Source organism: Ipomoea nil, unplaced genomic scaffold, assembly GCF_001879475.1.
Source record: "Ipomoea nil cultivar Tokyo-kokei standard unplaced genomic scaffold, Asagao_1.1 scaffold1026, whole genome shotgun sequence".
NCBI classification, from domain to species: domain Eukaryota; kingdom Viridiplantae; phylum Streptophyta; class Magnoliopsida; order Solanales; family Convolvulaceae; genus Ipomoea; species Ipomoea nil.
In genome coordinates, this window is record NW_017617454.1 from 1408004 (window position 1) to 1431230 (window position 23227).

Sequence of the window (23227 nt, forward strand, 5' to 3'; positions counted from 1 at the left end):
TCACAGTTGAACGAATATTCATAACTTTATATCAATATGTCCACAATCTTAAACCTATATGTCCATAATTCTGAGAACTATATGACCACAAAATATTGGAATTGTGTGTCAAATTAGTAAAAGTGTTCATAATGTTATATCATTATATCCACAATATTAAAGCTATATATCAATATGTAAACTGGTGAACTTGATGTTTACACTTATGTAAAATGTAAGTTCACAGTTGAACGAATATTCATAACTTTATATCAATATGTCCACAATCTTAAACCTATATGTCCATAATTCTTGAAATATGAATATATGAATATTTGAACAGTATGTTTATACTTATGTAAGATGTTCATAATTTTATATCCATACATCCACAATCTTAAACCTACATGTCCATAATATGAGAACTATATATTCAGTGAATTTCATAGATCGAATTTCAAAAATTGTGATAGAGTTGTTACAAAACGACCAAAGAACAGAAAATATTAAAATATTCATCCACAAAAACATTCATTGATCTTTCCAGTTTTACTTCTTCTTGTCTTCAATCTTTGCAGCTTTCATGACCTCGCCTTTGACGCTGTTCAGCTTTGACGTGATGATACAAGCAGCATACTTTGCCCTCAACTCAAAAATGAAGCTAGCCTGTAAAATAAGAAAAATAAATAACTAGTTCATTGTAATTTTTTCATCACTTTCTGATGTAGTTGGAATGTAATATATTTATGTTACTCTTACATTCGTGCGCATATGTTTCTTGAACCCAGGATTCCAGTTCTCGAAAGCTCCACCCATGTAAGTCTCCATATGCCGCATTACATATATGCCACAGTCGGTGACATTCTCTGCATTTTTCCAGTGCATGGCAAGGAACTCTACTGGCATGCTGTTCAGTTTGTGAGTCAAGGTGGATTGTCCTGCTGCCAGGTACGCCTTGAATGCTTCAATCTGGTAAAAAATTAGTTCAATGTTCATAATGTTTTAAATTCAATATATAGGTGACAATAAGGAGATTTTTTAATATAATATAAGCTACCAGTTTGTATGGACAGTCCCCATATTTATCAAGCTCTGAAACACCAGCAGGCAATTCCTTGTTGTCTATCACCTGAACCTTGGATTCCTTGACATTTATGCACACAACAAAGTAGTGTGCATGGCGATGCACTGGGAAAAATATCTAATTCCAAAACAAAAGGTTATTATTTGAAACAACTACATACCCAGGTACTGTTAACTGCATGGGTATACATTCATATTTGACAGAGTACTATATATACATAATTATAAAACTATATATCCACAATCTTAAAACTATATATCCACAAAATTCAGAAATTTATAAAGATCCTAATAAGCCGAGTATATTCCAAGCTTCAAGCATATAAATCCACAAATTAATAACTATACATCCAAAAACTACATTACCATATATCCAGAATTCTTAACAGTCTGTCCACAGAGTAATACATTCATATATTATCAGAGTACTACATATCCATAATCACATAACTATATATCCACAATTTTAAGACTATATATCCACAAATTCAGAATTTTATAAAGGATCTTATTAAACTTTGTATATTCCAAGCTTCATGCATATATATCAATAATAAAATCTTAAATTATTAAATTAAGTGTGTGTAATAGATCTTACAAGGTCTGCATCACTGATTTCCAGGTTTCCAAAACTTGATATTTCATAATTCAATCTATCATTGAAATTTTCCATCCTTTTCTCAGCTGGGAGACTTTTCATCCAATCATCAGATGGATCAAGCTGGAGCTGTTTTTGAATACACAGAAAAGCAAAAAATGAGTATTCAAAAGGCTTAGAGTACTAGATTTTTAAAAATGCGCATCTGCATGTCAAAAATAACTCTTACATGTGGCAGTGTGGTGAAGAATACGCGTTTTGGTATCCCAACAACACGTTCTGTGTTCTTCAAAGTTAGCCGCAAAGACCAAATATTCAAGAAGTCTATATCCAACTCGCCATTGCTCAAAGTTGAGAAGTGACGCCTTGTTAGGTAGTAGTCACCATAGCTGAACAGCAACTCACTACAGCACCAAAATAACAATAATAATAATAACACCAATAGTTATAATAATATGAACTATCTAAGTAATTTAAAGGTTATTATAAATATATGTGTTCAAACATACTCTTCTGGGTGTTCGGTAGACACACTCAAGAATGCATAGTTTGAAATGATTTTTTCCCGTGGAGTTGCAGTTCGTATAAAACCTGCATTCTGTGTCCAGTATGGTGACCTCAAACAAAGAGGCTTGTTCCTGAATCGTCGCTGGGGTCTCATCCTAACAGTCACGTCCTCAACATCAGACTCACTTTCTTGCATGGCACTGTTGTTTATATATCCACAGTATTAGAACTTTATATCCATAATATTAAACATATATGTACATAATCATAGAACTATATATTCACAGATTTAAAATGTTCATAATTTTATATCTATATATCCACAATTTTAAAGCTATATGTCCACAGTTGTAAAAATGTTCATAAGTTTATATTCATAATTTTAGCACTATAAATTCATAACGTTAAAGCCAAATGCAAATAACAAACTGTAAATTTACCAATCAAAGTCATCAACATCAGCATCAGTAGCAGCGGCATGACGAACATATCTCTGAAATGGGACCCTAACAAGTGGAGGAGTTACTTGTGCTCCCAAGGTCGTTGACAGTCCTGCATCCTCTCCAATTTGTTGAACCAAAGCATCCAATGGTAGGTCCTCTTCAACTACTTGCTCTGTGTGTTGCTCACATGGCTGCGGTTGCGATTCATTGCAGTGTATTCCCAAATCAAATGATGGAGCTTCAAATTCCATGGTTTTTGTTGTCTTCTGAAATGCTTCCACCAATGAATCCACTGCAGCGGTGAAGGTTTCACTCCCAAAGAATATGTCATCCAACTGAGATTCAGTTGGAATGGAAGTTGATTCAATTGCGCTTGCAGCACCTAGCATGTTTGATATCCCTGAGAACGCTTTCTTCATGACTTCAATAGGTGCGCCCTGCTTTCCAATTTCAGACATAGCTTCACCAAACTCCAGGACATCTGATGCTAGCTTTTGGAGCACACGGGTCACCCGATCAACACTTGAGAGTGGCTCAATTGTAGTTGGTGTCGGTGTTGCAGTAGCAGGAGTAGAAGAAGTAGTAGCAGCAGCAGTAAATGCAGGTTGTGGTAGTGAGGTTGTAGCAGCAGCAGTGCTTGCAGGTTGTTGCAGTGAGGTGGTAGCATCAGTCCTTGGCTTCTTAACTCTAGGGATAACCCTTCCTTTTCCAAACCCACCAGCCCTTTTTTCAGCCTTGACTCTCTTTCTTACAAGCGTGGTTGTCCAAGCAAGTATGCTAGGGTATGTTCTGTTGATCTTCATTCCTTTGAATTCTACTCGATCAAAGTAGAACAGCTACAAATTACAGAAGATTATGTTAAAGATGAATTTAGAACAATTTATCCATGTATTCTTAATTGCATGGTCACAGTGTAATGCATAACTATATGTCCATAATCACATAACTATATATCCATAACTTTAAAACTATATATCCACAAAATTCAGAAATAAAAAATGATATTAATAAAATGAGTATATTCCAAGTTTCATGCATATATGTCCATAAACCCATAAATATACATCTAAAAACACATTAATATATATCCAGAATTATTACCAGTATGTCCACAGAGTAATACATACATATATTCACAGAGTACTACACATCCATAATCACATAACTATATATCCACAATTTTAAAATTATATATCCACAAATTAAACTGCATAAAGGACCTCATTAAACTGAGTGTATTCCAAGTGTCATGCATATATATCCATAAACCCATAACTATACATCCAAAAACACATTAGTATATATCCAGAATTATTAACAGTATGTCCACAGAGTAATACATTCATATATTCACAGAGTACTATATATCCATAATCACATAACTATATATCCACAATTTTAAAACTATATATCCACAAATTAAACTGCATAAAGGACCTCATTAAACTGAGTGTATTCCAAGTGTCATGCATATATATCCATAAACCCATAACTATACATCCAAAAACACATTAGTATATATCCAGAATTATTAACAGTATGTCCACAGAGTAATACATTCATATATTCACAGAGTACTATATATCCATAATCACATAACTATATATCCACAATTTTAAAACTATATATCCACAAATTAAACTACATAAAGGATCTTATTAAACTGAGTATATTCCAAGTTTCATGCATATATATCCATAATAAATTGTTAGTTATACACCTACAACTACATAAAATTCATGCAACTAGATTAAAGACAATAAGAACTGACCAATATCAATGTCATTGGCCCCCAAAAGCTTCTCTTTCTATCTTCATTGTAACTATCTATCGAGTCAATGAGAGATTGGTATGTGTAGGCGCACCAATTGTACTCTTTAATCATATCAACATCAATCAATGAGTTTAAGATCCTGTACTTGGAGTAGCGTGTTGTGTTTCCTCGAAGCATGGAGGAAACGGCAAAGACTACGAAATCCCTCTTGAACTCATCACCATGATCAGCTCTCCTAACAATCTCATCTGGCATCTGTGTAGTTATTGGCGAGCCTGCTGTAATACCCCACCTCCTTCTCCATGAAGTCAGCAGCAGTTTGTATTCACGGGTTGAGGTGTCTTCCATCTTTGTCCCCTCATTGACCTTCAGAGGCCCTCGCGGGATTCCCAACGTGTATTCGACATCTTCCTCTTCAATGTGGAGACTATCATCCTCTAATACAAAATCACACCTGCAAACATTAAAGTTGTCCAGCAGGTATTGCACCAACTTTGATTCATTGGTGCAGAGTTGGAGATGAAGAAGTCCACCAAATCCAGTTTCTACGACAGCTTGTTTCTGTCGTGGTGAGAGCCTCTGGACAAGATCAAACATCAGCTTTGGCCCCATCCTCGTATTGAAGTAATCTCTCCTGTGTTCTCTAGTTCGTCGGCGCCGTCTCGTTGAAGTCTCTACAACAGTTGTTTCCTTAGCAGGGCGTGAGCGCTGAGCTGCTTGTGAATTTAGGGCTGCTGCTGGTTGTTCACTAGTTGGATTAGAGCTCTGAGCTGCTTGTGAATCTAGAATTGCTGCTGTCCGGTACTCTCTTCTTCTTCTTTTTGTTTCTCTAAGATCCTCAGCCAGTGTAGGTTCACGAGCCATTTCTGTAAATAAGAATTATTAAACTATACATCCATAATATCACAACTATTTGTCCACAAACATTTCAGAAACACACTAATTGAAGACAGGAATGATATTTTCATACATGCATAAGTATTAAACTATAAAACCACAATTATAAAGATATATATCCACAATATCACAACTATTTGTCCACAAACATTTCAGAAAACACACTAATTGAAGACAGGAATGATATTTTCATACATGCATAAGTATTAAACTATAAAACCACAATTATAAAGCTATATATCCACAATATCACAACTATTTGTCCACAAACATTTCAGAAAACACACTAATTGAAGACAGGAATGATATTTTCATACATGCATAAGTATTAAACTATAAAACCACAATTATAAAGTTATATATCCACAATATCACAATTATTTGTCCACAAACATTTCAGAAACACACTAATTGAAGACAGGAATGATATTTTCGAACATGCATAAGTATTAAACTATAAAACCACAAGTATAAAGCTATATATCCACAATATCACAACTATTTGTCCACAAACATTTCAGAAACACAATAATTGAAGAGAGGAATGATATTTTCAGACATGCATAAGTATTAAACTATAAAACCACAAGTATAAAGCTATATATCCACAATATCACAACTATTTGTCCAAAAACATTTCAGAAAACACCAAAAAACAATCAAAGAAACAGAAAAAAAACAGAGTATTGATCTGTTTGAGAAAAATGCAAAATCGTGTTGCAAAACCCTAGTAAAAAATAACAAGAATATACAGCGAATATGAATGTTAACAGTCAAAAAACACAACGTTAACAGTAAAAAATCACAAAAATACATTATACCTGATGGAGAATGCGATGATAACGGGCGACAATGCTAGAATGAAAATGGCGAAAATGGCGACAATGGTGAACAAAACACGCTCCGGCGACAATGAGATGAAGACGGCGAAAATCGCGACTCCGAGTAGACAGAGAGAGAGATGAAGACTGCTACAGTGCGAAGGAAGTGTGTAGCTTGTTGGAGACGAAATGTTGGAAATGGCGGAAAAAGGAGTGTAGTGGCGTTTTATGACAATAATAATAATATTTTTTTTTTAAATATCGGGATGAGTGAAACGGTGCCACTAACGGCACCGTTACTTCCCTGGCACTTTACGGTGCCGTTTTCAACCGTGTGTACCAAGAACGGTACACACGGTTGCACGGCATAACAATTGGGTGTCGGCAGGCATAAAGTTGGATCCCCACCATCTCGACGTACGACAAATGAAAACCCCCAAGTAAGGTCGTCTGGTTTGCCTGAAAGAGGACAAAAAATGGTGAGTTGTGGAATCAGGCCGGTATCGATAGATACTGTCCATCCAATCCGACCTTATCCTGGGAAACCTATACTCACTATAATTAATCCCGATAATGCTGCATTTCTCTGCCAAATTCGATAGGGAAAATAAAAAGTAGAAGTGAAGTGAATATATATGGCACGTAGTTTCTGCAACATTGGGGTCCTACCACTCTTGATCACTCATCTTTTCATCACCACACAACTCAGCGCAACCGCCGCCGGCGCAGAATGCAGAGGCGGCGGCGGCACGGTGGGTGATTGCATGGAAACCGGTGGGGAGGAGTTTCTCATGGATTCCGAGACTACCAAAAGGGTTCTTGATGGAGAAAAGGGGCGGCTAGGTTACGGTCCGTTGCAGAAACCTGCTTTATGTAATGCCGACAGATCCGGGAGTTGCTTAGCGGACAAAGTAGGCGTCAAGATGCACTGCAACTATTACAATAAATCGTGTGTGAAGTAGCTCTCTTGTATAATTGATGAATGTTGAAGTAGCTATATAATATAATATATATAATCCTGTTTTAATTTCTTTGTATGTACTCCTAATCTGCTAGCTGCCACATTCAAGCTGTGTATTATGTGTTTTAATTTTGTTGTGATTATATTAAAAGCTTCCAAGCTGCAATGTATTACGCATTGTCTTAAAGGAATTTTAAAAATGTAATAATACTTTATAATGAAAAATGTAATTGATAGATATATTCTTCCAAAGGCTGAACCCCAACCCTAAGGGCCCCCACACTCCGGCCCGACAGAGCAACCATAGAGGCTAGATCGGTGCTCACTGCGCACAAGAAAAATCATGATGACTCAACTGAACATGAACCATAGAGGCTAGACCGGTGCTCACTGCGCACAAGGAGCCCCCCTCACTTTGAGAGATTGCTCCCACACTGCCGCTGATGAGACTCGATCCCTGGTCATTCTTCCAAAGTTTCACATCTATGACCAGTTGAGCTACCCATGCGGGCCAATTGATAGATATATTACAAATAGACTCGGAACAAATCAACTCAGTGGAGCGGATCCTATCAAATTTGGGCCCGAGGCTGAGTCCTGAGTTTGGTACCTCAGAGGTCCCACGCCGAGCTCCGAGCTTGGTGCCTTGAGAAGGTCCGAGGCCGACCTCCGTGGATTCATGGACGGTTGTAGCGCGCATAGTGGAGGCTAGGCGTTAGATCCGGTTAAGGAGGTCCACTTAATTCCTTGTAACAATCTTGCACGAGTCTTAATAAAATCTTGTTTCCGTGACCAACATACTTGTTCTACATTCATTGTCTATGCTTTATTTCTTATTATTTTATATTTATTAGGTTATTTGAGTTGGACCACCCGATCAATATAATCCATCATATCAGTAATATATTTTTGATGAAGTCCATATGATAAAAGATATCTTATCAATACTTGTTATAACAAAGAGTTAGTTTGATTTATACCATAAAAAATAAGTCTATATATATAGTAAAATTTTTATGTTGTGACGCACAAATAAAGTGTTCTGTCAATTCCGCTTCAACTAAATCACATGTATGTATTTCAAAAAAAAAAAATCACATGTATGTATGTGCTCGTGGTTGTCATGTTGAGTATATAATATATAAATATAAATGTGCAATCCAACTATCTGGTTAAACTTTTAGTTGAGATGGAACACATGCTTTAATTTGATATTAGAATCATGCCAAAAGTCATTAGACTATGGTCCACGTATTGCTTGAAGTCCATCAAAAGTAATCAACTCGACCCGCATATGTGTTGAGCATATAATATATAAACTAAGTTTTTAGTTGAGATAGAGCACATGCTTTAATTATTTTAACTTCATCAATAATGCTAAGAAGTAACATTGCTGTCCTAGCTAGCTTCAAGTGTCCCGTTGAGGTTATGGAGATGTTGGCATGCATTGTTGCTTTATATCAATTTGGCTAGGTCTATATGGATTTTTCTTGTGCGTGATGTAATGATTGATAATTATTTAAATTTTATTTTTATTTTCATGTAATTCATCAATTTAAATATACATGAAAGTTAATGTAAAAATTAAAATAAATGTTTGTATATTATTGTCCACAACATTTATATTGATTTGTTTTAAATATTATTATTATTGATTTCTTTATTAACCCATTAATTAACTATAGTTTATCAAGTTAATTGTATATTAATAAATGAAAGAAGTAAACATTTTCCACAAAGAAAAAAAAAAGGTAAAAGAATAGGGGCAACCGGGCAACATCAAATTGGATTTGTAACTCTTTTGGTAACTAATTATATTATGAGTTTGGTCCTAAACTTAAGGGTCACAATATGAGATAAATTGTTAGATGTGTCTCAATTTATTTACTAGTGCCCACAATAAGAACAAATTCATATCTTGCTTTGCAGGGACTAGTAAAGTAAATTTTATAAAGAAAAAATTACACTTTTGGTCTTATAACTATATAGGGCGTGTTAATTTTGATCCGTGACTTTTAAAACTAACAATTTAATCCTTTAACTATACTTTTTTTAGCAGATTTGGTCCTTCCGACCAAATCACCGGTGGAAATTGACCGAAAAAACTTAAACTTTTTAAATTTTTTATTTGTGAGGGCAAAATAGTCATTTCAACCTCATTTCTTCTTCTTCCTTGCTGCGCCTGCAATGTTAATGAATGCCCGAATGAAAGACTGCAAAGTTAAAGAATTTAAAAAGGTTTAAATTCCTCCCAGTTGCTCACATGAAGTCTAATTTTTCTGCTCTTTTGATGAAAAAGAATTTAGTGGAAATAATAAAATTGTACAAAAGCTTTGATATTTTTTCTCGGTTGTGCTCCCCCCCACCCAGTGCCCCCACCCCAGGGTTTGATTAGGATTCTTGGCTGACGTTGGGGATTAGTATTAACTTATTGGATTTGGGGATTTTTTTTGCGGCTTTATTTTGGGGTTTGCTATGATGGGTTTCTAGAAAAAGCTGGAATTGGCGCCGGCGGCCTCAATCCGGCGATCTGACCCACCTCCATGTTCACGTTCTTTAACTTTGCATTCATTCATTCTGGCATGTTTCTATAAGGAGTGAGAAAAGAAAGAATGGCATTCATTCTTTTAACTTTGCACTCATTCATTCTTTAACTTTGCATTCTTTCATTCTGGCATTCATTAACATTGCAGGCGCAGCAAGGAAGAAGAAGAATGAGGATGAAATAACCATTTTGTCCTTCTGAATAAAAAATTTAAAAAGGTTTAAGTTTTTTCGGTCAATTTTTACCGGTGATTTGGTCGGGAGGACCAAATCTGTTAAAAAAAACATAGTTAAAGGATTAAATTGTTAGTTTTAAAAGTTACGGATCAAAATTAGCATGCCCCCTATAGTCATAGGACCAAAAGTGTAATTTACTCTTTTATAAATTTATTTTGAATTGATTGACTCGTTGAGTTGTATGCTGGAACAACTAATTATATTATGAATAATATTGTAAGTACTTATAATTTATACTACTCCATTTTTATTTTACACTTACTTGACAAGTTTTTTTTTTTTTTTTGGAAAAAAAATAAAAAACGAAGACAGTATATTAATTTAAGTCCAACTCCATAACATGAACAATGGAAGAGAAAGGGACTAAGAAATAGTCCATACAGTCAGACTTGGACAAGTAAACTAATAAGTGGGTCTCCCAAGCTAACAAAGTAGGCTATCCTGTTTGCAGATCGTTTAACAAATAAAAAACAAAAATTTGAAAAAGCTCTAGCTACTTTTTTTAACATCATTAATAATGAGATCAACAAACAACATCAAGGACTTACTATACTTGGAATGCCATTCACAACATCCATATTAAGATCGATCCTTCAGTGATTTTAATGCTTCCCAAACACTAATTGCTTCAGCTTCTCCTGGCAAGATTCCATTCCACGGAACTTCTTTGTATGTACTCCTAATCTGCTAGCTGCTACCAAAAGCTTCAATGACATGTTTTGATTATCCAAAAAAAAAAAAAAAGATTTCCTTTTTATCAATAAAATCACGTGTGCCAACAATTCATATACGGAGTATTTTCTTAAAATTATACACTACAAGTCAACAATTGACTTGTGCAAACTACATGGAATTTTAGGCCCACTACGTGGGCCTAAAGGGTAATTGGTTTCGACCCTACTCCCACTCCCACGGCATCACGCAAATTATGCTGTGGACTCGTGTATTGTGATACGAGTCCAAAACGATATCGTTTTCAGGGAAAACGTGATCTTCAAATTAAAAAAAAAAAAAATTGTCTCGACGTTAACGGCGTTATTCGTTTTTTGCATTATGAATGTACAGTTATGAAATTATGAATGTACAGTTACAGAGCTCTGATATTATGAACTTACAATTATGAACATAGAGCTCTAAATTTGTGAACATAGAACTTCGAAAATTATGAATTTATAGTTATTGAATTATGAATGTACATTTATTCCTACCAAAAAAAAAAAATTGAATGTACAGTTACAGAATTATGAATGTACAGTTATGCAATTATGAATGTACAATTATGGAATTATGAACACAGAGCTCTGACATTATGAATTTACAATTATGAACATATAGTAATAAAATTATGAACATATGCTCCTATAACAAAGTAGTCTGATATTTTTAAAAAAAATGATGGAAGATAACGGTGCCACTAACGGCACCGTTACCGTATCCACAATGCATGTTGTACACGGGTCCATAGCATAACGATTGCACGGCATTATATGTTGTTTGTCTACTCTTATAATATTTTTTTAATAATAACAAAATCCATATTCACTATTTAAGTGCGGCGTACATTACACGGGATAGACTTGGGGTTTATTGAGTACATGCAATGAACGCCATTCATTTCTTATCCATGTTTGGCCACTCAACTGGCTCCTTTTGAATCCTATACATAACACGTACTCTACACATTATATATAAATAGACTACGTGACCATATACGTTGCCCTGCCCATTATTCAATCCTACAGACGACATGAAAGGTGGCGAGTCACATTACTGTAGGCGCCTCTTTGTGTTTGTAGTCTTTACATTCTTTGTAATGTTAATAAGCACAAATGTGGGCGCGGGTGAATTCCTGCAGAGCGCCACAAACCTCACCGCCGCCGGCGGCACAGTCGCGGACTTCGTGGAAGCTGGCGGCGGCGAAGAGTTCCTCATGGATTCAGAAACCAGCAGTAGGTTTCTTGGCCAAATGCAAAAAACAGGGGGCCGCCATATTTCCACCGACGTTCTACGTCAACCTTATGTTCCATGTGGCAAAAGTAAGACAAAAATTAGAAACGTTAATTGCCTAGGGATCAAACAACACACCAAGCGACCCTGCAACTTTCTCAATCGGAGCTGTAATAAATGATGATAGGATATGTACTGTGCTTGCTAGCTAGCTAGTATATATATATATCATCATGAACTATATATATATATATATATATATATATATATATATATATATATATATATATATATATATGTATGTATCATTATATTGTTTCTCCCTCCACGGTAGCTGTGGTGTACCGTACCAGTACAGTGATCGATACCGTACGTCATTCGGTCATTCCCATGTCATCATCTTATCAATAATGCTTTGGAGTATTATTTTTTGTAATTCACATCAAATGCAGGCTCCCTCCAATAATACAGTACACCATTAATTAGTAGCGGCTCACGAATAGCTGTTTTTTGAAAATATAAAACAATAGTTTCAAAAGTAATTCATACAGGACCCAGTTCAACCAACATACATATTTAAAAAGTTCTATTATATGTACTCTCAAATTCTACTCCAAGCAATGATGGGATATTTTCATTAGGTGAGTCTCAAAAAAAGTGTCCACATCAAAGATTTGTGAGAGAAAGAAGCTAAAAGTTGGGAATAAAAAGTGATATTATTCTTAAACAATTTTTTCTAAACCCACAAAATGAAAATATCTTATTCATACTTGTCATGTCATATCAAATTAAAGTATCTTTACCACTCTTTTGGTTTCATAATTGAATCCTAAAGTATTATATTACGTCCACCCACTGATCCCCAATCGTGTCCGGTCCAACCTTATCCTGGGAAAGCTATACTCACTATAAATTTCTCTGCCAAATTCAATCAGTCATCAATACAAACAAGAAATTAAAGTAGAAGTGAAGTGAATATGGCACGTTTCTGCAACAATAATATTGGGGCGACCGCTGCCCTCCTCCTGTCACTCTTCATCTTGGCCGAATCTCTGTCTACTGCGGCACCTACCCACAGCACCAACTCCGGCCGGAAGTGCGGTGGCGCCGCCGAATGCACTGTTAGCGCCGCCGGAGGTGACGGTGGAGAAGAGTTTCTGATGGATTCCCAGACTGCTACCTGGCTTCTTAGTTCACTCCAAGACAACACTCAAAAGATTTCCTACAAAGGCCTGCAGAGACCACCGGTGTGCGATGCGAAGAGATCTGGCAGCTGCCTGGCCGACAAGGTCAACGGTGGTAATAATAAGTGTGACTTTCACAACCGGTCTTGTGTTCGTTGATATATAGAATGTGTACTGTACGAGGAATAAAATAATGGAATATGATTTCTGATGTGTAATGACGTCTGTATCATCAACTATAATATAATTACATTAACCATTTTTTTTTTTTTTTAAAGTTACTGGCTCTATTACATTGTAGTATGTGTTCATATACTTTCTCAACCTACTGAAACACAAAGAACCAATAACGTAACGCCTCCACTGAGGCTTGAACTCATAATCTTCCAATTGAAAATCCAACCCGGATACCATTAGACCACATAGTCCTGGTCACATTAACCAATTATTCATGAAATTATTAATAAATTATAGGAGGAAAGATTGGATGGGACCAACATCATATTCAATTTGAAATTCTTTTGGTGACTAATTTTGGTATTTGCTTTGGAATTCACTTTTCTACCCATTATAATGATTAATAAGAAAGCATGTAACTACTACTTGAAGTGTACCTTGAGATCTTGTGACTTTAGTTGGTAAAGGATCATATGAAGGTAAAGTCTTAGATTTTTTATAGGCCTAGGAATGTCAATCAGGTCAGCATATTCAATTTTGGGCTAACTCTATCAGGTATCAGGTTTATTGGGCAAATTCAACTAAAACTTTTGACATTTTCAAATTAGTATTCTAAGCTTTCAATTTTGGTAAACTAACATATTTACACTAATAAATATAAACTTATACATCATTTAATCAAGGGTGAATCAACGATTTGATCCCTCACTTATTCGCAACTTGTCAATGTTGCCCCTGAATCACGTATTCATCAATTTAGTCCCCGAAAATAATTGTTTTTCGTCAAATAAGTCCCTCAGGCCGTTTTCCGTCATGTCTCAGGCGAGACCTCCGATTTGCCCTGGGCATTTTGGTCTTTTCACGCCTTCTTCTTCATTAACTCTGACCAAACTTCGCCGGAGAAGTTCAAGCTCGCCGAAGGGAGCTTCTTCTCTTCCGCCGACGTCAGCTTCACCTCCGATTTCAGAGCTTTCCAGAATCGCAAGCAAATCAAAGCAACACTACAACATTTTTACGCCCCGGTCTACTCCAGGGGAAGACAATCAAACAGAGAAAAAGCAACGCAGCAATGGTGTTGATCGAAGCCGTGCCATCCTCTGACGAAACGTCAAAGCCAAAACCGCTACCAGTCAAGGCGGCTGAAGCATCGACAGACGCTGGTTCGTCCTCTGCGGCTGCGCCGGCGGCATCTGGATATGGTTCCGATGGTTACGAGACTGCTAGCGATACCGAACTTAACAAGACCGATGAGGCAGAAGGGAAGAAAGAGGAACAAAACCTTAGTCACAGTAGTGTAAAGGACGAGAAAGCAAAAGAAGATTATGGGAGCCCTGCCACATCAATACCGTCGTCTTCTTCGGGTGGAAATGAAGAGGCGCCGAAACAAAAAATGGAATCCGACATGGATCAACTTCACGAGGTTCTCTCTCTCTCTCTCTCTCAATACATATGCCTCCGATGCTAAATTTGTATATGCTTATGTTGCATTCAGTGATTTTGAAAAGAGTAAGCTAAATAAGGGAATATATATCTTCTACTCTGCTGCTGGAGAATGATGTTTATGCATTGTGATTTCCGGCATTCATTGGAGCTTTGTAATCCAACGATGCGTTGGGGGTGCGCCGGCGATCCCCCGGCAGATCGCGGCGACAGGCGGCGGCTAGCTCCGTCTCGATCTCTTCTCTCTCGGTAAAAGCTGAGCAACAACAACATCCGACGGCGAGACAAGGTCCATGGACCTACATCTCCCCTCCCTCTCTCTGGTGGAATCACGAAGAGGCGGAAGCAGCAGATCGGAGCAGCGACCTCCGCCCCTGGCAGTTGATCCCTCCCGGCGAAGCAGCAAACCGGCAATGGAGTTTTCCGACGAGCTTGAGCTTCTCCGGCGAAGTTTGGTCAGAGTTAATGAAGAAGAAGGCGTGAAAAGATCAAAATGCCCAGGGCAAATCGGAGGTCTCGCCTGAGACATGACGGAAAACGGCCTGAGGGACTTATTTGACGAAAAACAATTATTTTCGGGGACTAAATTGATGAATACGTGATTCAGGGGCAACATTGACAAGTCGCGAATAAGTGAGGGACCAAATTGTTGATTCACCCTTTAATCAATATAAACCTCTATGTCTAAGTTCTAACTAAAAATAATTAATATATTTATGATATAATGTACTCCGTAATAATTAAAATAGTTTTTTTATTATTTATTTTCATACAAAATATTTTATTTTGTAATAAACTTATTAAACTTTTATGAGAAAAGAGTCAAATAGACCCCTAAACTTTACCCCAAAGGTCAATTAGCCCTCTAAACTTTACAAAAGTGCAATTAAACCCTCAAATATGTCAAATTGGGTCAATGAAGCCTAAAAACCGGTAAATGACCTGTTATTACATGTCATTCCAATTCCGGCAACGGTTTCCAGCGACTAGCGACGAATTCTGGCGACCGGCAAAAAAATCCGACCGTCCGGTCGTCTTCCACTGGAGAAGACGACCGGACGGCCGCCTTCTCCATTGGAGAAGGCGGTTGTCCGGTCGTCTTCTCCGGAAGACAGCCGGATATTGTCGCTGGTGATCGGATTTTTTTCGTCGGCGGAATTCCTAGCCGGTCGCCAAAATTAAAATGACATGTAATAACATATCATTTATCAATTTTTGGGTTTCATTGACCCAATTTAACATGTTTAGGGATTTCATTACACTTTTGTAAAATTTAGGAGGATAATTGACCTTTAGAGTAAAGTTTAGGGGTCTATTTGACCCATTTTCTCAACTTTTATTTACAAATTTAATAAAAATTACTAAAGATAAACTTACATATAAAAAATATAAAATCTCTATATATTTTGTTTCAACATTTTTTGTGAAAGAAATAATATTTAAGTCAATAGTTATGTCATGGGCTTAGGTCGACCGTGCAAGGTGGACCCAGGTCAAAATATACAATTTATGTACTAAATTTTAACAATTTACGTACGGAATGTTTACAACAATCCGACAAGACATTTGAGATGATGTAAATCATGGTAACTCAACTGAACATGAACTACAGAGGTTAGACATTTGTTCATTGCCCACAAGGAACCTCCTCACACTTTGAAAGATTGCTACCACAATGCCGCTGGTAAAACTCGACCCCTGATCATTCTTTCAAACTTTTACCTCTTTAAGCTGTCCATGCGGGTAACATCATCCTATCCTATATCTTGTGGTTGAAATGAAGAAGACCATACACCTTAGCTAGCTCCCACCATTCCCATTCAATAATGCATATCACTTTCCTTCTAGTGTCCCCTTGACATTGATATGCAGCTAGCAACTAGCAAGAAATCCCAATGCTATAATAAGCACTATATAAAATTCAATCCTCACATTTCTCTGCCCACGAAAAGAGTAGAAGTGAAGCGAATATGGCACGTTACTGCAACATTAGTGCAGCCATCTTCATCGCTCTGTTCATCACCACCGGTGCCGAATCTGCCGCAGCTAATAACCACCACAACAGCAACTCCGGCGGCCAAAACTGCGGTGGTGCCGCCGGATGCACTGCTGCGCCCGGAGACGACGGCGGCGAAGAGTTCCTGATGATGGATTCCCAGACTTCTGCCTGGTTTCTTGATGGCGGATCTAAAACACTTGTCTACAACAGCCTGCAGCCAGGATCGCAATGCAATGCGCCGAGATCTGGCAGTTGCTTTGCGAAAGCAGTGAACCCTAACTTAAATGTGTGTAAGAACTTTCGTAACCGATCCTGTTTTAAAAAAAAATAAGTGTGAGGCCATCAGTCCATCACCACTGGCTACTAGCTACCTAAATCAGGTAGAGGGGAAAGTAAATCACAATATGTGGTTGAACTTATGTATATTTGTTCTCAAATGTTTGTATATTAGTATCTCCAATAAAGATTTTACGGTTAATAACAAAGTAAAGTTTAGAAATTTATTTTGAGTTGGTGGACTATTTCAGCTATGCCTCAAAGTCATGTTTTTATTAATAGAATGTACTGAATGAGCTACAAGAAGCTCACATTCATGAATAGGCTTTTTATATTCGTACAACTGATTAATTTATGTTTGTACAACCATATTAATTTTTTCATCACCTCCATGTTGGTTTTAGGGTTTTTTGAGCTCAAGGAGATCCAATACAACCGTAGTTGGTGGATTCAACTATCATTCCTTTCTAGAAAGCCAGCTTGTAGCTTTAATTGATAAATGGTTAGAAAAAGATAAATTAACTTAAATTATTCATAGTTAGCTCGCTTAAATTGAAAATGGCAAAGGATCTTGCTTCCATACAATATAATTCCACTTCAAACCTAATAAAATGGGCACATTAATGCCATTTCCATGTCGATAATGACATGTCATATTACTTCACTGTCCTTCAAATATCCCCCTTGGCATTGATATGTGGACACTAGTGTATGCTTTGTCATGTATGATTAAAGAAATCACAATATATTAGCCCTCGTGGGCTCGGTTTACCCCGGCCCCCTCATACAACAAAAAAAAAATCACAATATATATATACTCCCATCATATATCATATATATCTAATCTAATCATAATAATAATGGTTTTACAGCTTTAGGCAGACAGACCAACATCATTTAAACCTTCATTACTAAAGAAGGAACTCAAGAATCAGTTGCATTTACTACATAACCGCCACACCACTTTTTAGCCCTTCTAATAGCCCTAGCTAGGCCGACCAGTTGAGCTAATAGCCAAACTGACCAAGTACATCCAGTCGACACTAAGTATGACCTCTCGAGCTGGGAGTCCATGCTCAGTCTCCCAACTCATTAAATAATAATAATGAAAAATAAATAGGTGATTCATCATATTAATTGTGGTCTATTACTTAGAATAACATGGTTAAAGACCAAGGAGGTAGTTGGAGAATTAACTACCGGTACCGGATTAAAGACGGACTAAGGAGGTAGTTGGTGCAGTCAATGATCCAATTAAGGAGTGAATTGCAGCTCATACATTTGTCCTATATATACTTATATACATAGACGACAGACATACATAACGGTGTACACAGCGCAAGTTTGTACCAGAAATGAAGGGTGAAACAACGCGTTCCAGCACAAGCTTCTTTCTCTTTGTATTCTTGACGTTCTTTTAAATGTTAAGCACGGCGGCCGGCGGCACAGTCGGTGATTGCATGGAAACAGCCGGCGGCCGCTAGTCGTAGCTCCTCAAGGATTCCGAGACTAATTATTCATTTAACCTTCAAGATGCTGAAAATTTACGGGATGATAAATGTTAAAAGTTGACTCTTCAAGTCTCCACCTGATACTTCAAAGACGAAGAGGTAGTTGGAGAATTCACTACTGGCCTGGAATAATTAAAGACGGAGGTAGTTGGCGGTGTCAATGATCCAATAAGGAGCGGAAGACATTTTGTCCCAAAAGGTTGAATCAGCAACCCCCAGAGCATGTGAGAGGATGTAAAATGGACATAATTCCCACACTGTTACCGCCAAGGTTCGAACCTTAATCTCTTGTCTCAAATACTGTTCACTAAACCATTGAGCTAAGTCCGTGCGGGTGAACGGAAGACATTTTTACACTTCTTCTTGCCTTCATCCTACCTACCTAGCTAGTAAGCTTTATATACACACAAGCCTCACCCTGTTCACTGCGCAACCAAAGTGAAAGAGAAACAAAACCCTATATAGAGAGAGAGATCGAAGAAATGAGAAGTGATTGGCATCTCTTTCTCCTCGTGTTCATAATGTTCTTTGTAATGTCCGCAAAACTCAGCGCTGATCCTCTAGCCGGCGCCCGCGCCAGCGCAGAATGCAGAGGCAGCACAGTGGGTGATTGCATAGAAACCGGCGGCGAGGAGTTCCTCATGGATTCTGAGACTGCCGGAAGGCTTCATTCGGTCGGAAAGAGAGGATCGTAAGTTACCCAGCGGCGGAGCAGAGAGGCCCGATATGTAATGCGCAAAGGGGCTACGGGAGTTGCCTTGGGGAACAAAAGAACACAAGGAAAGGCCCCTGTAACTGTTACAACCGGGGCTGTTGAATGCGTGCTGTACGAGGAATAAAGCATATGGCAGGAAAATAAAATGGAACAGAATGGAAGAATGTGTGATGTAAAATGACTAAGCTCATATTTTGTAACCTACTTAGCTTATTAGTCAATTTTAACTTATTTGACCACTATTAGTGGTTTGATTTGGTTAAACAATCAATATGAATAATTAACTTTTTTGTAACTTATTACTCTAAAATGCTAAAATTCAAAAAGCTGCTCAAGTCATCTTTTTTTTATCAGCTTTTTGAGAAAGTCATTTTACGTGTAATAAGCTATCAGTTAACAGCTAATTTACCAAACACTTTTCTACAATCAGCTAATACTATTAATTAGTCAAATCCACTAACACAATCAGCTACTAGCTATTTACCAAACACCCCCTAGATATATTATCAAAAGCTATGGCATAGTTTCAATTCCTCCTACACGTTTTTAATCTCTCTTCTCTGCTCAAGAATCCCCTACTGTGGAGTCTCCCACATCTTCCAAACCTCTAAACCAAATAGGGGCTATGGAGGAGGCCATGGGAATTCTTGAAATTCTATTTTAGGCACAAACTAGGGTACATTTTGGAGGTTAAACTTAAAAACGGTAATTATATATAGACTTATAGTGCGCTAGTGTTATGTCTAGACTCACCCATATAAATTTGAATCAAGTTGGTATCTCTAATCCAATCATACCACCAAGTACCAACCTAATGGGCTCATTAATGCCTTTCCCATTCCCATTTCAATAATGCTAAGGCATGATGATATACTCCACCTTCAATGTGGAGCTGTCACTAACCCAATTAATGAGTGAAACACATTTCTAGCGGATTGCGCTCCATACTTTATTCTACTATGCACTATATACATAGCCATACCTTTGCTCACAGCGTAAGCCTGCACCAAAAGTTAAAGAGCAAGAAGAAAAATGAGAAGTGAAGCATATTCCGGCAGGCTCAAGTACCCCCAGGGTGATACTTGTATTTCCTGCAGGCGCCTCTTTCTCTTTGTGTTCTTAACTTTCTTTGTAATGTTAAGCACGACCACAAAACTCACCGCTGCTTCTCTAGCCGCCGCCGCCACCGGCTCAGAATGCACAGGCACAGTCGGTGGTTGCATGGAAGCCATTGGGGAGGAGTTCCTCATGGATTCCGAGACTACCAGAAGGCTTTTGGTCGGAAAGCAGAGAGGTCCCATAAGTTACAACACGTTGGACAAAGGTTCAGTATGTAATGCGCACAGATACGCGAGTTGCACAGGAAAGCAAAGTAACGTGAAGGTGAACTGCAACTTTCACAATAGATCGTGTTTAAGGCCTAGATAGTGAGTGTAACTTACCTTCAATCTCTTTGTATAATTGAATGTTGAAGTAGCTAAACAGTCCCGCTTGTATGTCCTCAATCTGCTAGTATTGCCTCAGACGACCCACCTCCATTTTCAGCAATGTTGTCAATTGTGGCAATTCCGGTAGATCCGTAGATTCAAGGTTTAAACAGTGAAGGCTCTGTCTTTTCATGTTGTGTCAAAAGCTTGCAAGTTGAAATATATTACCAGTAGCAGTTGTGTTGAAGATTTAGAGGAATCTCAAATAAGTTATGAAAATAAAATGCAAAAGGAAATAAGTCTCTGTTATTGAGTAATAATACTACACATGCTTCCGACATTAGAGCATCCATATCAGTTAGTTGGAGATATTAGGGGAGAATGTAAGAGTGAGTAGGAAAGAGAATATTATGGGAGGGGAGGGAAAAAAAAATCAAAACTGATTTTATAAAAAAAAGATTATAAAAAATAAGCATATCATTTCTCTATTAGTTCTCTTTCCTCCATCATTAATTCTTTTTCTTGGGCAGAGTAATATCCCAACATTTGCAGATGCTTCCCACCCCTTCTCTCTCTTGATTCTCTCTCTGCCACCATGGCATTTTGACCTCAAAAGTAGTGAATTCTCCCCATTTCTCCTCTGATGTAGATGCTCTTATATATTGTCTGACATGTCATGTTCTGATTAGTTGACAATCAAATTAACAGCAAACGACTAATACAATCAGCTAATTACCAATTACCAAACAATTAAGACCCTTACCTCGCTGCAGGTTGAGTAAAAGACAGGGTTGAAGAAGGAGGATTTGGTGATATAAAATAATAAAATTTTCTTAAAACTGAATAATATTGGAAAGAGATACATGATCAGTAAGACAGGGTTTCTTCGTCTCCTGCCATGGAGACGAAGAAGTTATCTCCGTCTCCATGGCCGGAGACGAAGAAGGTTTCTTCGTCTCCGGCGGAGACGGTATCTTTTTTTTTTTTTTTTTTAATTTTAATTTTAAATAATAATTTTTTAAAAATATTTTAAATTAGAAGTGACCTGCTAATTACCTGAAAAACCTACAAATTAAACTAATTGAATATAATTGGTTAGTTCAGGGACCCAATTGTAGCTTTTTTAAGTTCGGTGGCCTAATTGCATTATTGAGTGCAGTTCGATGACCTATTTAACGCTTATTCCTAATATAATTTATAAATATGTCTTGTTTAAACTAAAAGTTAATTAGTTGAACACCATACTTCAATAGACACTCATTATTATCTACCGAACTATATTGAGTAGTCACTGCAATTCCCAAGTCTGCAACCATGAAGAATGGAAACATTGGGAATTATATTGCATCTGCCACTTTATTTTTGGATGCTATATATCGAAGATATTTGAGAGTTGTGAGGAAGAGATTGGCAATGCAAGTTGCACCGCATATATAGATCGAGTTGAGAGGCTTAATTTATGTGCTGGTTGAATGATTAATTATTCATTTAACCTTCAAAATGTTGAATTTTCGCGGGATGATAAATGTTAAAGTTGACTCTTCAAGTCTCGAGTCAATGACTCAAATGTGCTATGACCACCCTCTATTTTCCAAATTGTGTGCTGATTTTTTTTTATTTTTTTGACAAAAATGTGTAAAACTAAGTTGGGACTTGCGTTTACGGAATCGTATTTACATAAAACACAAGTAAGACTTGCGTTTACAGAATCGTATACGTAGAACGCATTCAGTAAATGCGTTTTAGGTTGAGATAGGGTATAGGGAAAAACTATATGGTATAGGGTTTTACGTAGTATAAGTAAAACGCAAATGTTAGATGCGTTTATGGTCCGGAAATCGTGCTGCAATTGAACCTTAAATACCTTGATTTACGCTTCAACGATTTCGAAGGAAAACTCCCGCCGGCATTGTTTGACAAGAACATCGACGTCATTAATCTAAACAATAACCGCTTCGAGTCCGAACTCCCCGACAATTTCGGCAACTCTTCCGCCTCGTTAATCGTCCTCGCTAACAACAAATTCAGCGGATGCGTTCCGGCGAGCATTAGCAACGGCAGAATGGCCGACAGCCTGGAAGAGCTGTCAATGTTGAACAATGATTTCTCCGGTTGTTTGCCGGGGGAAATCACGCACCTCAAGAGTGTGACGTTGTTTGATATGTAAAGCAATAAGTTGACCGAAGACCTGCCGGCGGGGCTTGAGTACATGAAGAACGTGCAAAGCATCGTGCTTTCCAACAACATGTTCAACCTAAAAAACGACGGCGGGAGCTGCTCCCGGGCCGGTAAAAAACAGCATTTGGGAGATGCGTTAGACGTATTAACGCATCTTCCAAATGCGTTTTAGAGTATGTCATTCGTATACGTACAACGCGTTTACAGAATGCGTTCTACGTATACGATTCCGTAAACGCGAGGACTTGCGTTTTACGTTAATACGAAAAAAAAATTGCCCAGACACATGCAAAAACTCAAGTCCCAACTTAGTTTTACACATTTTTGTCAAAAAAAAAAAAGTCAGCACACAATTTGAGAAAAAGAGGAGGGTCATACCACATTTCAGTCATAAACGCATCTGACATTTGCGTTCAAAGACAAAGAGGTAGTTGGAGAATTCACTATGGGAGTAAAGATGACGGAGGAGTACGGAGGTAGTTGGCGGTGTCAATGATCCAATTAAGGAGTGGAGGACATTTTTAGCTGA

At 37.5% G+C, this 23227-nt stretch overlaps 3 protein-coding genes across 3 annotated transcripts; 1 reads left to right on the forward strand and 2 right to left on the reverse strand.

Moving 5' to 3' along the window:
* Window positions 1-528: 528 nt before the first annotated feature.
* LOC109180230 lies at window positions 529-1871 on the reverse strand. The gene is made up of 5 exons (XM_019329717.1): window positions 1845-1871; window positions 1661-1789; window positions 1037-1180; window positions 739-948; window positions 529-645 (listed from the first exon to the last, which is right to left on the reverse strand). The coding sequence occupies exons 1-5, from the start codon at window positions 1869-1871 to the stop codon at window positions 529-531; spliced, it is 627 nt and encodes a 208-aa protein (XP_019185262.1).
* Window positions 1872-2850: 979 nt separating this feature from the next.
* LOC109180231 lies at window positions 2851-6223 on the reverse strand. Its single transcript, XM_019329718.1, has 4 exons — window positions 6103-6223; window positions 4382-5250; window positions 2947-3446; window positions 2851-2902 (listed from the first exon to the last, which is right to left on the reverse strand). The coding sequence occupies exons 2-4, from the start codon at window positions 5246-5248 to the stop codon at window positions 2851-2853; spliced, it is 1419 nt and encodes a 472-aa protein (XP_019185263.1). The 5' UTR covers window positions 5249-5250; window positions 6103-6223.
* A 6545-nt stretch (window positions 6224-12768) lies between these two features.
* Window positions 12769-13134, forward strand: LOC109180232. The gene has a single exon (XM_019329719.1). The coding sequence runs from the start codon at window positions 12769-12771 to the stop codon at window positions 13132-13134; it is 366 nt and encodes a 121-aa protein (XP_019185264.1).
* Window positions 13135-23227: the final 10093 nt, after the last annotated feature.

Bases quoted from the DNA above. Each gene is read 5' to 3' on its own strand.
- LOC109180231 (XM_019329718.1), bottom strand. From the start codon at position 5,248: ATGGCTCGTGAACCTACACTGGCTGAGGATCTTAGAGAAACAAAAAGA. The intron at 3,447-4,381 runs GTCAGTTCTTAT...TGTAATTTGTAG, and splicing joins GGCCAATGACATTGATATTG to CTGTTCTACTTTGATCGAGT. The intron at 2,903-2,946 runs GTTGGATGACAT...TCACCGCTGCAG, and splicing joins TCCATTCCAACTGAATCTCA to TGGATTCATTGGTGGAAGCA.
- LOC109180230 (XM_019329717.1), bottom strand. From the start codon at position 1,871: ATGCAGATGCGCATTTTTAAAAATCTA. The intron at 1,181-1,660 runs GTAAGATCTATT...TTTTGGAATTAG, and splicing joins AAATCAGTGATGCAGACCTT to ATATTTTTCCCAGTGCATCG. The intron at 949-1,036 runs GTAGCTTATATT...ATTTTTTACCAG, and splicing joins GGGACTGTCCATACAAACTG to ATTGAAGCATTCAAGGCGTA.
- LOC109180232 (XM_019329719.1), top strand. From the start codon at position 12,769: ATGGCACGTTTCTGCAACAATAATATTGGGGCGACCGCTGCCCTCCTC.